Raw genomic sequence first — 13,996 nt, 5'->3', positions numbered from 1 at the left:
ATGGTAATACGGGGGCACGGTAATACGGGGCACGGTAATACCTGTCTCTTATACACATCTAGATGTGTATAAGAGACAGATATAGAGCAGGTTCAGAGCCAATTTGAACAGGTTCAGAGCCGATTTAGAGCAGATTATAAGCCGATTTGGAGAAGGTTTTAAGCCGATTTAGAGCAGGTTCTGAGCCAATGTGGATAAGATTGTAAGCTGATTTAGAGCAGGTTTTGAGCTGATTTCAAGCAGTTTTGGATTCATTTTGAAGCAGGATCGGGCACGTCTGTCACATACCAGCATTTACCCAAGGATATGTGTAAGCAAGGATACATGGGACCTGCCTAGCGAGGACTCGGAGACGGAGGGCGACGAGGTCAAGACCACTTTGGGGATATGGTCTGGCAAAGCCCGACCTGAATGTGGGTCAAACTGACTCATGTTGGCAATACCGATAACAAAAGGTGGCATTGCCCACAGCCATGCTGAGCCACCGCCTTCGTCGTCACAGTCGTCCCATTCCCCACATCCTCATCTCGCTACCCTAGCCCCCTCATCCCCTCTCACCACTCCCCACTGAACCCCTCATCGACCCACTTACCCTCTTATCTCACCCCACTCCGCAATAATCCCTTATTCCCCCTTACCACTCCCCACTAACCCCTCATCCCCCCATCCTCCCTCCCTCAACTCTCCCCCATCGAACCTTTTTATCCCCATTTACCACTAACCCCTCACCACTCCCCACTACACCCCATCATCCCCCACTCCACACTCCCCTGCCCCACCTTATCCCCATCATGTGGGGGGAGTGCTTCATCCCCCCCTCCCCCACCTTATCCCCATCATGACCCATGACCCACTAGTAGCTCATGACCCACTTGTGACCCATGACCCACTTGTGACCCATGACCCACTTGTGACCCATGACCCACTTGTGTCTCATGACCCACTTACGACCCCCCTCCCCCCACCTTATCCCCATCATGTGGGGGGGCGTGCTTCATCCAGGTGCTGATGCTGAAGGTGCTGCTGAAGGTGGCGTGGCTCAGCACCCCCCGGGGGATCACAACCCCCTCCCCCTCGAACTCGTACACCACCTCCCCCTCTCCCCCACCTGGGGGAGACGTGCCCCCTGCCTCCTCGCCCCCGCCAACTGCACAAAATAGGAATTATTCAATTATAATTTATATATATTATTTATTTTATAATGAACTACACTAAGAATATATAAAAGTATGCGTTTGTTATTTATTATTTAAATTATATTTACATTGTATAAAAGCATTCCAAGTTCTACATATTCTTGATGTAATATATCAAGAATTTTTCTCAATTGATATTGATAAAAATTAGGTGGTAAAAATGACAGGTTGATATAAGTGAGGATGGGTGGGTTGCCCCCACCTCACCCCCACCTGCAGGAGGGGGTGGGAGTAACTCACCTGCTGGGGAGGTGGGGGGCAACCCACCTGCAGGAAGGGTGGTGGGGGTTATTACTTGCATTTGAAAATAAAACTATTTCTCTAAGCATTAGTTGACTTCAAAGCATTCCCTAACATGCCTATTTAATTGCATCATTGAAATTTTGAATTTGAAAGAGTAATAAGATTTTATAAAAATATGTATTTTTCATATGAATGTACCACATGTGTACACATCGCGATTCTAAGAAGTACAGCGTGTACATATATGGCGCACATCGCGGCCAACGTGTTATGTACCACTACCTCCTGGAGAAATACATTTCGTGGTACGCATATGTACCACTTCGGAGTCAACGCGTTAAAATTAAAATAAATTGATTGTTAAAAATTGATTGTTATTAATTAAGTGTTTAAATTAAAATTAATTGATTGGTAAATTAAACTGATTTATTTACTGATTTATTTGTTCACTTTCTTAGAGGTCAGTGTAAACACAAAAACTTTAATTCTTTATTCTGATCACTACCAATTTTTTCAAATGACCTCTAAGAAGTTCAACTTGGCTACCGTACTTGGGTTTCATTTCACATGTATAAACAAACTCTTAAATTTGTCATTCCAATCAGTGTATTTTTAATGAAGTCTTAGAAATTTGACTTTGTTTACTAAATTAGCTATAGATTGTTTTGCTAAGAAGAGAAGGAATTAGCTACTAGAGTTCCATTTCACATCTTCATACTCTGATGTATTATTTAAATATATAATTTTGTAGCAGGTTAGTTATACACTTATTTTTTTTTGCAAACTTCCACATTTATTTGAGAACTTTCCATTGTTCACACATTTGTTTAATAGATTATTGATGATTATTATGTCCATGTTAATTATTTGTCTGGTTATCAATCTGATGGTCAGATCCCAAGTCTATGCAATCTCTATGTACATAAATATTGTGTATCTTTAAATGTAAATTTCTATGGTAGAACTGGAAAAATTTCACATATGGGGAAAAAATTCACATTTAAATGTAGATTTTAATGGGAAAACTGAAAAAAATTTCACAAATATAAATTGAAAGATCATTTTTTCTTGCAGAAATTGTTATGAAACTGGAAAAATTTCACATAAATAAGTATTTAGATAGTTTTTTCTTGAAAAAAGTTTTATGAAACTGGAAAAATTTCATGTAAATAAATATATACATAATTTTTTTAAGAAAGTGTTATGAAACTGGAAAAATTTCACATTAATTATTAGATAGATAATTTTTTCTTGGAGAAAGTTTTCTTCCAAACTTAATTAACTTTTAATTCCAGGCTCAGTCGGCCCTGTCGCACTTCAAGCTGCACCTGCTGGTAGCGTACCAACAGTTCTTCTGTGTGGTATATGGTAGAACCTGCAGCCAGTCTGGTTGTTCTGCTGCTACCTATCAAGCTACCACTGCCACCTCTACAAGTAGTTCTACCAGAACTACCAGTGATAAGAACCTTGCTACTAGTGGTACCAGAACTACCACTGATAAGAACCTTGCTACTAGTGGTACCAGAACTACAAGTGATAAGAACCTTCTTGCTACTAGTGCTACCAGAACTACCACTGATTTACACAATTACACAGCCCTAGTGTTTACACAGACAAAACAACACAGCGTCTAAACACGTTCAACGTAACAGCTTGTGCAGCACGCAATAAAATTAGCGAGTCTTTGTCCAAATATCGAGGCACTTCATGCCCTTTTTAAAGGTCATTGTGACCCGAAAATGGCCCGTAAAAATGGCGATTTGGCCCGTTTACTTTTGTTCATTCAATAATATTTTAATAATTTATAATAACTAAAGAGCAGTTGCACTCCATATAAAAGTTAAAGAGCAGAGAAGAGGAGCCAAGAAACAAATAAAACTTAAAAGAGAGTAGAAATAAAGGAAGTTAAAGAGAGAAAAGAAGTTAAAAGGCCTGCGCTTTTTGTGCTCTTTAAAATCAGACGTAGAAACGTATTGTTTACAATATACAGACAGAATAACCTTGATAACTAACAGGCCATTTTAGCCGTGAAATACCATGACTCATTGTAGCGCGTAATGCTATTATATGACCATAAAGATCCACATATAAATATATATATATAAAAAAAGAGCTTTACCTGGAAGCTGTCCAGCGCCAACATCCTTGCCAGAGGTCGCCAGAAGCAACAATCCGAGCACCAGGCTCGCTCTCCCACACATTTTGTGCCCTCAAACTCGAAATATCGATCACTTAAATCTAATAACTCAATGCAAATCACTTCACTTGTCAATGCTCTATAATAAAGCACTCAAATCACGATAAATTTCACAGTGAATAGATGTAATAATCACTTTTATTCATGGGATATTCTTGGTAGAGAGTAGATCCAGGACGGAGCGATGGACACATACACCCTCACTCGACCACAGTCTCCTCTACAATGCCCGCTGCCCGCCACCTCAGCCCCGCCGCCTCAAGACGTCAAACTTCTGCCCCATGACTGATGTGAATTCGACTTACTTCACGTGGAAAATCACGGAATTTCTTTATTAAATAACGCCCATACATTATCTGTGAACACAGCAATACTTTTTATACCTCATTTTATTATTATTCAAGTGCATGCGGCCATATACTATCAATGACAATTTTGTATACTGTCAATGACAATGTGACAATTTGGTCACAAAATACAATAATTTATTCATTGTATGACTCATATCAATGATAATGAACATGGTCCGGTCAAGCTCTCACCTCACAGGCCATATGCCACTTTGGATCAGGTACCAGACATTTACTTTCACCTTTTTTATATGGCGGCACTCGAATCAATAAATTTTTAGAAATTTATTGAAAAATTCTATGTGTATTTACTCCGATTTTTACGCCTGCCAGAGGCACGAGAAGTCTTCTCTTTTGAGATTTGCATGGCCCAAAACAGCTATCGCTTACATATTTTTAGCATTGGTATTTGAACTTAATTAATTAATTAGCATTTAAACTTAAGTACTAGGAGCCATAGGCTGTTAATAAGTAGATTAGCATTTAAATTTAAATGCCTAAAGCCATGGATGCCATCAGCCATTGCTGCTGGACGGTCTAGTCATATGGGGGCTGCTGGACGGTCTAGACATGTGGGGGCTGCTGGACGGTCTAGACATGTGGGGGCTGCTGGACGGTCTAGATTTACGACCACAGTAGAACTTACGACCACAGTAGAACTTATGACCACAGAAGAACTTACGATCACAGTATAACTTACGATCACAGTAGAACTTACGACCACAGTAGAACTTACAGTCATAGTAGAACTTACGATCTCAGTAGAACTTACGATCACAGTAGAATTTACAACCACAGTAGAACTTAGGATCACAGAAGAACTTATGACCGCAGTGTTAAATATATTCTAAATGAATTGGTACATAAGTAAAACATTTTTTATATTACAAAATAAAACTTTATATGAAATAAAATATAAGTAAAAATGGCGCCTGGTAATTACACATGTATGCAATTATCTTTGAATTTACTATCTTCTAAGCGGTTTTCGAAATATTCAGCTCTACAGAGTTCAATTTAGAGATAAATTGAGACGACATAATCTTCTGATAACATTGTTATCCCGCCATTTTTCAGTAAGTCACAAATTTTTTATTCAAATTAGTGCGAAAAAAATTAGGACTTGTTTGCGGGGTTAGGTAAGAAATAATCAAGTTAATTAATATGTTCTACAAGAACCTGCCGGCTACGATCAATGGGATTTATATATAGCCCACGAACCATCATGGCGTCGTCTGCAACTGCGTCATTGCCATGAATTTTCTAGCGCTTCATCTTCCAATATATACATACCTTTACAGGAGCCTAGGAATGCATTTTATCCGGTAAAAATAACCCTGGGAATTTCTAAGATGATTTCCGACTATTGTTTAGACAAATTGTATACAGAAATTGTTTTTAATAGAAATCGTGTGTAAGTTTGTTCATATGGAAATGTTCCATTGGTAGTATAGGTGCGCGCGGTGCTTCATAGCATGCATCTCGCGAGCTCGTACAAAATCCATTATTACACTCAATTTTCCTTAGAAAATTGAGGACCAAGTATTAGTTCAGTGTGAGTGAATATCCAGTGCATCTTATGGTTGATAAAATATTTGCCAGACTTGTGTATTTGTGTAAAAAATCTGTTCGTTTTGTAAAATGTTCATGGGGCCTGTGAGCTCGGCATATTGATTTACATGCTTGCGAGTCGCTGCTGGCTCTGTCTTTAGGGTGGACTCAACTAAACCGGCATCTATGTTATGCTCGTGGAACTTTGATGTAAGGCTGTGAGTATCATGTAAATAGCTAAACTTGATTATTTTATATAAAATATATTGCAGACTCAATGAAATAATGCAATTCAAACCCATTATCTAATCATGAAACGTTTATCGTTTTCGTTCGACTACCCTACAGTTTTCGTCGTGAACAGTATAGACAACTGTACACCTGCTAATATTTGAAGATCGATTTCAAAGTTGAACTTGATTGTCAAATTTATTGAGCGTATGGGCATTTGATAGTTATTTATTTAAAAACTTGAACAAATATTAGGAAAAATGTTGATTTGGTCCCAATGTGTAGGGCTGACCGCTGCCATCATCAGTGTTTGGGTTGGCAGCCCTGTAACACATTGGGGGAGGGCAAAGGGAGCCTGAAATGGAGATGCCAACTACTCCATTTGAAGGTATATCCTTTTATATGTCAAATTAGCTAATACACTTTCAATCTATCTGCAATTGAATATTTATTTCAACTTAAAGTTTCATTTTGTTTTCACGGCATGTCTTGATCTTTTATGATGCACGCGATTTAAATTTGGTGTTTCCACCAACGGCTTTTATTTCTCGTCTCAGTTTCAAAATGTTTCGTCCGCACGTGATCCGCTGTTCAGTTTAGTAGTTTAGAATTTATTTTTTTCCTAATGGCTGCTTCATTCAGAGAAATGGAAGCGTACCTTCAATAAATAAGAGTATGATTTATATCCTGTTTGCATTTGGTGGCTTCTTGAGGCATAGTTTCTGAAAAAAAAAGTCTTCTTAGATTTCACTCGCGTACCTGTAATTCGGAGCCGCCAAATACAAACGTGTTGGTGCACACAATAATGTAAACACAGACAAATTTCAAGCTGGTTTATCAGTCATCATTCGAATAACGATTGTAATTGACTTTTATTGTAAAATTTTTTAAATAAAGCCAGTGATTTTCACTATACTCATTCATATATGATGGTAGGCGCATGAATGAGAAATAATATCATGATTTCGTTAATTCATAATTTAATTAAAGATCAGATTGTTAGACAAACTATTTTGATAGTAGTTTGTATAGGGGGAAATGTTCATTTCAGGTATAGTTAAAAAAGTTGGAATTGATATATATAGATAGCCTATAGGTACAGCCCACACAGGTATATATAAACTGTGTAAAAAACCTGTAAGTTGACTTCTTAATTTTAATGTAAATTAATCAGCTGATATTTTGAAAACAAAAAGTGGTCAAGGTGGAAACGTTGAATCTTGACCTATCATGGACATAGTCATGAGTGCACACTACACAGTATGAAAGCAATCAAACCATCATTTCTACACATAACATCATACATCATACAAGTTGCCACTTGTCAAGAAAAACTGTAAAATAGTGGTCAAAATTACAATTTGTAGGAAAAAGTGTCAAAGCGAAGCAGAGACTTTTTTAGACCCCTTCAATTTAACACAAGACCCCTTCAAACTAACACTTTGTATAGAATCCCTATATATTGTGTAGTATATAGTATAGGCCTATACACACGATGCCATTTACACTACTACTACTATACGACTATCCGACTACCTACTACGTATATATTGTGTATATAGGTAGTATATACATGATAAGTATCTTGTATACGTGCCCCAACAGCCTCTATATATAACGTCATAAGAGCCACAACAAGCAAAATTTAGCATACCGTAAAATGGGGTAACTTAGACCACTTTTTTTTTACAAATGATGCCATTTTTTTACTAGCTAAATTAAACTTGAATTGAAACATGCAAAATACAGGTCTATACTCTAGCTTCACTCACCATAAATTGCTGGCTCCTGCCTCTCATAGTCTTTATGTAATTTCAAAAAAAGTGATGGTCTTTGTTACCCCAGCCCTTGGGGTAACTTAGACCGGGTTGTAAAATCAATTATATTTTTTGGTAATATAACTCCAAATAACTCCAGGTTTTGGTGCATTGTAGTAGAACTCTTCTAGTTACATATGCAAATGACAAACTTGAGGAAAGTGTCATTGTTTGCAAATGGGGGCACCGCCCCATAATGAGGGAAATGTGACTACCTAATGGCAGCCCTGATATGGTAATATTGACTGGCTTGGAAATTAAGTTAAAATTACCATATATAAGACTCTGTAGAGTCTGAAACATAAAGAAAAAACATAAATAGGCTGTCAAACATAAAATATGTTATATATGGTAATTTTATATTAACTTCCAAGCCAGTCTATGTTACCCCGTCAGGGCTGACATTAGGTGGTCTAAGTTACCCCATTATGGGGTGGTGCCCCCCATTTGCAAACTATATGACACTTTCCTAAAATTTGTCATTTGCATATGTAACTAGAAGAGTTCTACTACAATGCTTCAAAACCTGGAGTTATTTAACCAAAAAATAAAAAAATTGGAGGGGGTACTCTGACAGGCTTTAAATAATAGCTTTTTTTCGTGGGTCACATTTTTAATTTTTTAACCTATTAGATATGCAAACTTTTCAAATCTTTCTATTGTGTTATGTAGCCTCAGTATTAGGCCTTTAATGCCCATTGACAAAATTTTTCTATGTCAAATAGTTTTTGAGTTGTGGGGATTTTTGTTAAAAAAACAAAAAGTGGTCTAAGTTACCCAGCCGGTCTAAGTTACCCCATTTTACGGTACTTTTGAAAAGACACATGTTTTCCTGATTAAAATTGATACTTTTTTACCATTTGTCCACACTGTTGAGACTAAAAAGAAAATATGAAGGTATTGTGAAGAAAAGCAGAGTAAAATATGGCCTTTCAAGTGATTAAATTATCCATGGAGAAAATGCATTTCTTGTTTCCTTATGGAAAAATGGCATATATATAGCGTACTTACCATAAAAAGATACCTCTTGTATATGGAGAATAATAATAGGGATGACAAAGGCAATTACCGTATAACTTACTTAATTCCTATAAATAAATTTTACCATTTAATGGTAGAAATAGTGAAGGTGATAGCTATAATGACAGACAATTTATTTGGCCTTAAGCAGCAGTTATTTGGCCATATTATTATTCTGCACCAATATTGCTGTATACGGTATATTTCTACCTATTGTTTATTTTTATCTATTGAATACTATTATAGGATTATAAATGTTAGTATTTATTTATAATTGATGCTATTTATTTTTTCTATTCATACTGTAGCTGCTGTTCTGATATATTATTTCACTCGTATTAAAATTTTTAGTTATTTTTTTTTGCTTTAAGCATGCATATGAGAAGCATGATGCAAAATTCTTGCATCCCGTTTATGTCCAAGTTGTCAACATGAATTTAAGTTTCAAAAGTTTTATATTTGCTAAGTTTTTATGATATTTCAATTTGCTTGCAAGGTTTGTTTACTTCTTCATAAATGTGTTTTGGAGGCATGACCTTGGGCTGTTATGTGCTACATTAATTTGTCTATATAAATTATCAATGATGCTATGAATATATATTAGAAATGAATGTATAATCATTAGTTAAGACTCTGATTATCTACCATAAATAGGGGACAAAATAATAATCATAATTAATAATTGAGAATAATAATCAAAATAGACTAGTTATTAAGAAAATGTTATGTTATCTGTGTATTTAAATTAGATTAAAACATCAAAGTAATACATATAATAAATATTTTAAAATAATTAATCATCTATCAGCAATTTACTTTGAGTTGAGATGAAAAGTTTGATTGAATTCTATTTGTTTTAAAATTCATGGTCGTCAAGAAATTTATTAGGGTATATTGCCTTGGTAATTTGACTGCATTTATTCTATTTATTAGTTTCATTTGAAAGTAATGAATACAATTTATGGGATAGTAATTTATTTATAATGTTCAATTTTTGTCCAGCTATATAGTAAGTAGTATCAATGCATACTTTATCAACACAACACTTTTGTTTTTACTTTTTTGAGTTGATATATGTTTTTTAAATTTACAATAGCATGCTTAGATTTTCCTGCATTCTGTACAATATTGGTGTTCATGATTTTTTATGTATATAAATATTTTCTATTTTGACAATCTGTAGCACGATATTAGAGATAAGTACTTATATATATCATTAGTCTGCTTGAATTGAAAGTTCATGAAGAATTTAAAAGCAGAGAAAATGCTATGTATTTTCGTATAAACATGACATGCATTTTCTTCATGACATGGTGAACTTTTTCTTTGCTTCTAAGTTTTTTTGATATTGAAAGTTTTTGATATTGAAAATATTTTATTACTATTTATTCAAAGATCTTTTGACACTATTTATTTTAAGATGTTTTAACATTGTTTATTTGAAAATGGTTTTACATTATTTATTTTAAGATGTTTTGATGTTATTTGTTTAAGATCAGTTGACATTATTTGTTTAATTTTGTTTTAACATTATTTATTTGAAGATGTTTTGATGCTATTTGTTTAAGATCAGTTGACATTATTTGTTTAATTTTGTTTTAACATTATTTATTTGAAGATGTTTAGATGCTGTTTATTTAAATATGGTTTGATTTTGCATTTCTTTGTTTATAAGTTCTTGATATTTTAGATTTTTTAACATTATTTATTTTAAGATTGTTTGATGTTATTTATTTAATGATATTTTAACATTATTTATTTAAAGATACTTTGATGTTGCATTTCTTTGCTTATAAGTTCTTGATATTGATGATGGTATTAGGTATATTATTAGTTAGTTTGAGATGTAAAGACGTTATTTATTTAAAGAAGGTTTGACATTTTATTTTCATTTCAGATCTGCTTTTAGGTAGCGAGTTTCTGCCAGTTTTCACGATCGTCTGCGCCCGCTCCTCTCTGCCCGGCCACGGCCGCTTGTCCGCTCCTGGTGCTAATAAATGGCCGGCATTTTGTGGCTCTTCTCTGACTGAAAAACAAGAATCTATTAATAATAATTTAAATAACAAACTTACACTTCAAAAACACAAGACAACAAGTGACAATAAATGTAATAAAGTTGTCAAGCTTGACAGTTCAATTGAAAATCTAGATAATTTGGACTGTGTGGTTGAGAAAACCACACTTAATAAAGACAAAAATAATGTTTCTAGAAGGAATAATTGTGTATTAGAGCATCAAAGTCAACCCTGTTCCAGTGCTGCCCTAGTCGAGACACTCTCTGCAAATTCTACATCATCAGTTGATAAGTCAAAGTCGTCTCTTGAAAATCTTGACTTGAAGTCAAAGTCGTCTCTTGAAAGTCTTGACTTGAAGTCAAATTCATCTATCGATAGTCTTGAATTGAAGTCAAATTCATCTATTAAAAGTCTTGACTTGAAGTCAAAGTCGTCTCTCAAAAGTCACGACTTTAATTGTAAAGTCAATAAAGATATAAATAATAGTTCAGTGACTGGTGTTGGTGCGGAGGAACATTACCCGGAGTCGTGTGACACGTCCGCTGTCGTAGACAAGTCTCCGGAGGCCAGCGTCTCCGTCTCCGCATCCTGTAAGGTGTCGGTGCTGCAGTGTCGCAAGTGCGGCGCTTCTTTCTTGGAGGTTTGTATAAATTAACACGTTGACTCCGATTGCTTCATCTTGTACTATTATTTCATTTTTTGTACTGTTTTTAAACAGGGTTGCCAGATGGTCATTTTTTCCGGACAAATTCCGCGATTTAGTTTTTCTCAATTGCGTTTTCCGGCTAAAATTTATGATAGGGGTACTTCCTAATTAAATTTTAAATACTGCTAAAAGAAAATAAATGTAATTTTTATAGTGGAACTTACAAATAAACTAGTATATTGAGTTATATATAAACTAGTATATTGAGTATAGTATATATTGAGTTATCGGCATTTTTTGGCCTTTTTTTGTTCTCGGATTTGGCCGATTTTAGGCAACCTGAATTAACACGTTGGCCGCGATTGCTGATTGGGCCCGAATGCCGTACGGGCGATAGGTTCAAACTTGTATATCTTCAGTTACCCGGCAGATAGCAAGGAGAAAAGTTGTGTGCAGCTCTGCAGGGGTATGTTCTGTCATTGTAACTGAAAAAAATTTCACATAAATAAAAAGATAGATGATTTTTTCATGAAGAAAGTGTTATGAAACTGGGAAATTTAACATATATTAAATAGATAGATAATTTTTTCTCATAAAGTGTTATGAAACTGAAAAAATTTTACATAGGTACCTATATTAATAGATAGATAGTAATTTCTTGAAAAAAGTTTTATTTAGAACCTAATTAATTATTAATTTCAGGCTCAGTCGGCACTCTCGCACTTCAAGCTCCACCTGCTAGTAGCGTACCAGCAGTTCTTCTGTGTGGTATATGGTAGAACCTGCAGCCAGTCTGGTTGTTCTACTTCTACCTATCAAGCTACCACCGCCACCTCTACGAGTAGTTCTACTAGAACTACCAGTGATAAGAACCTTGCTACTAGTGCTACCACTGATAAGAACCTTGCTACTAGTGCTACCAGATATCAATATAACAAACAGATTAATAAGGACATATTAAAAAATAATAATCTTTTATCCAATACATTATCCTTCACAAACAATAAAGTGAATCCTGGTGGAGAAAATCAACAAGATTTATATGGACTGGATAATAATTGTGAAAAAGATTTACCTTCATCAAATGTAAATAATATTAATGTGTGTGGATTATCAACAAATTTAAATAATCTTCATATCTGTGGAAATAGTGTGTTTGATGATACCAGTGTTGATAGTGAAGCACATGAAAGTGTTGATGCTAGTCTGAACAAGAAGAAACTTTGTCTTGAATCTAAATCAACAACTTTAGATTTCAACGAAGATAACACTGACCAAGAACGTGCAATTCCAACAGATTTAAATATCTGCAATTCTTTCTTTGATAACAAATCAGAATCACTGCAAGTTCAAGTTGAAAAACCCAAATTAACCCAAATTCAAGTGGAAGAAACTAAATCAACCCAAGTTCAAGTTGAAGAACCCAAATCAGGCAGAGTTCAAGTTGAACCTAAATCAACCCAAGTTCAAGGTGAAACCAAATCAACCCAAGTTAAAGTTGAACCCAAATCAGCTCAAGTTCAAGTTGAAGAAACCAAATCAACCAAAGTTCAAGTTGAATCCATATCAGACCAAGTTCAAGTTGAAGAACCTGAGTGTTCATTTGAACCAATAACTCTAGTTCCTACTGAAGGGATATCTTCTGAACAAAAAACATTACCTGAAACTTTAGATTCAGTTAAACCAGATATTTCTTTTCAACTTCCTGTAATATCAACAGACACTGAAAATTATTCTGCATCTTCTTTGGATGTAGAAAGCGTTCATAGTTCTTTGACTGCTAAGTCTCAAGAAACAAAAACTGATTCAATAATTCTTGGTAAAAACATTAATACAAATAATTTTTCTTCTCAAAGGCGTGTAACTCGGAGCTCAAAAGCTAATTTACTTCACCCGAACCCACCTTCAAGTTCTTTTCATAGCTCTCAAAAAGTTTCCAAAGAAACCCAAAGTGTGACAAAGTGTCAAGAAAACATTTGTACAAACAAATCAGGTTGTGAAAAAGATAAACTTTTGTGTAAGAAAATTTGTGGCAATGACTCTGCGTTAGAGACAGGAGAAAAATCAACAGATTCTCTTCTAAAATCAAATTCTTTGACTACATTTTCCACTGTTATAACAAGCTCCAAACCTGTTGTATCCGTTTCTTCAACTGATCTATTCCCCTGTGCATCAGTTACATCTGTTTCAACATCTGTTGCTTCACAAACATCTGTTTCTTGTCCAAAATCAACTGAAACGCTTGATAATTCATCATCCATTGTTGATACAGCTAAATCCCTTCATATTTCACCATCTTTTTCTCCTAATCCTGCAGCAGTTTCACCATCTCTTCCTCTGAATCCTTCCTCTCCTGTTAATCCTTCTACAGTTTCATCATCTTTACCTACAAATCCTGTAGAAATTTCAAATCCTACTACGTCAATTGCATTAAATTGCAGTTCAATTTTTACTTCTTCGGCACCTGTTACCAAAACTACAACTGCAGCTGATATTGCACCTGCAAGTGCACCTGCTGCTCAAGTGCACCTGGACCAGGTGCATTTCCATTGCACCCTTTGCCACTTCGCATCGTCAGAGGTGGGTCACCTGTAGAAAGTGGGTCATGACAAGTGTGTCCTGAGAGTATGACAAGTGTGTCATGAGAGTATGACAATTGTGTCCTGAGAGTATGACAAGTGTGTCCTGAGAGTATGACAAGTGTGTCCTGAGAGTATGACAAGTGTGTCC

At 35.3% G+C, this 13,996-nt stretch overlaps 1 protein-coding gene across 1 annotated transcript in view; it reads right to left on the bottom strand.

Annotated features, from left to right (window-relative positions):
• The window catches only part of LOC108678068 (calsyntenin-1), a 24,665-nt gene extending 20,816 nt beyond the window's left edge, over nucleotides 1-3,849 (bottom strand). Inside the window, exon 1 of the mRNA XM_018166405.2 lies at nucleotides 3,559-3,849. Coding sequence (XP_018021894.2) covers nucleotides 3,559-3,640 — 82 coding nt within the window. The 5' untranslated portion in view covers nucleotides 3,641-3,849. The remainder of the gene's footprint in view (nucleotides 1-3,558) is intronic.
• Between the last annotated feature and the right edge of the window lie 10,147 nt (nucleotides 3,850-13,996).

This window comes from Hyalella azteca, unplaced genomic scaffold (assembly GCF_000764305.2).
Source record: "Hyalella azteca isolate HAZT.00-mixed unplaced genomic scaffold, Hazt_2.0.2 contig3711, whole genome shotgun sequence".
NCBI lineage: Eukaryota > Metazoa > Arthropoda > Malacostraca > Amphipoda > Hyalellidae > Hyalella > Hyalella azteca.
The sequence above is the reverse complement of the archived record's forward strand: the minus strand, read 5'-3'. Positions and strand labels throughout refer to the sequence as shown.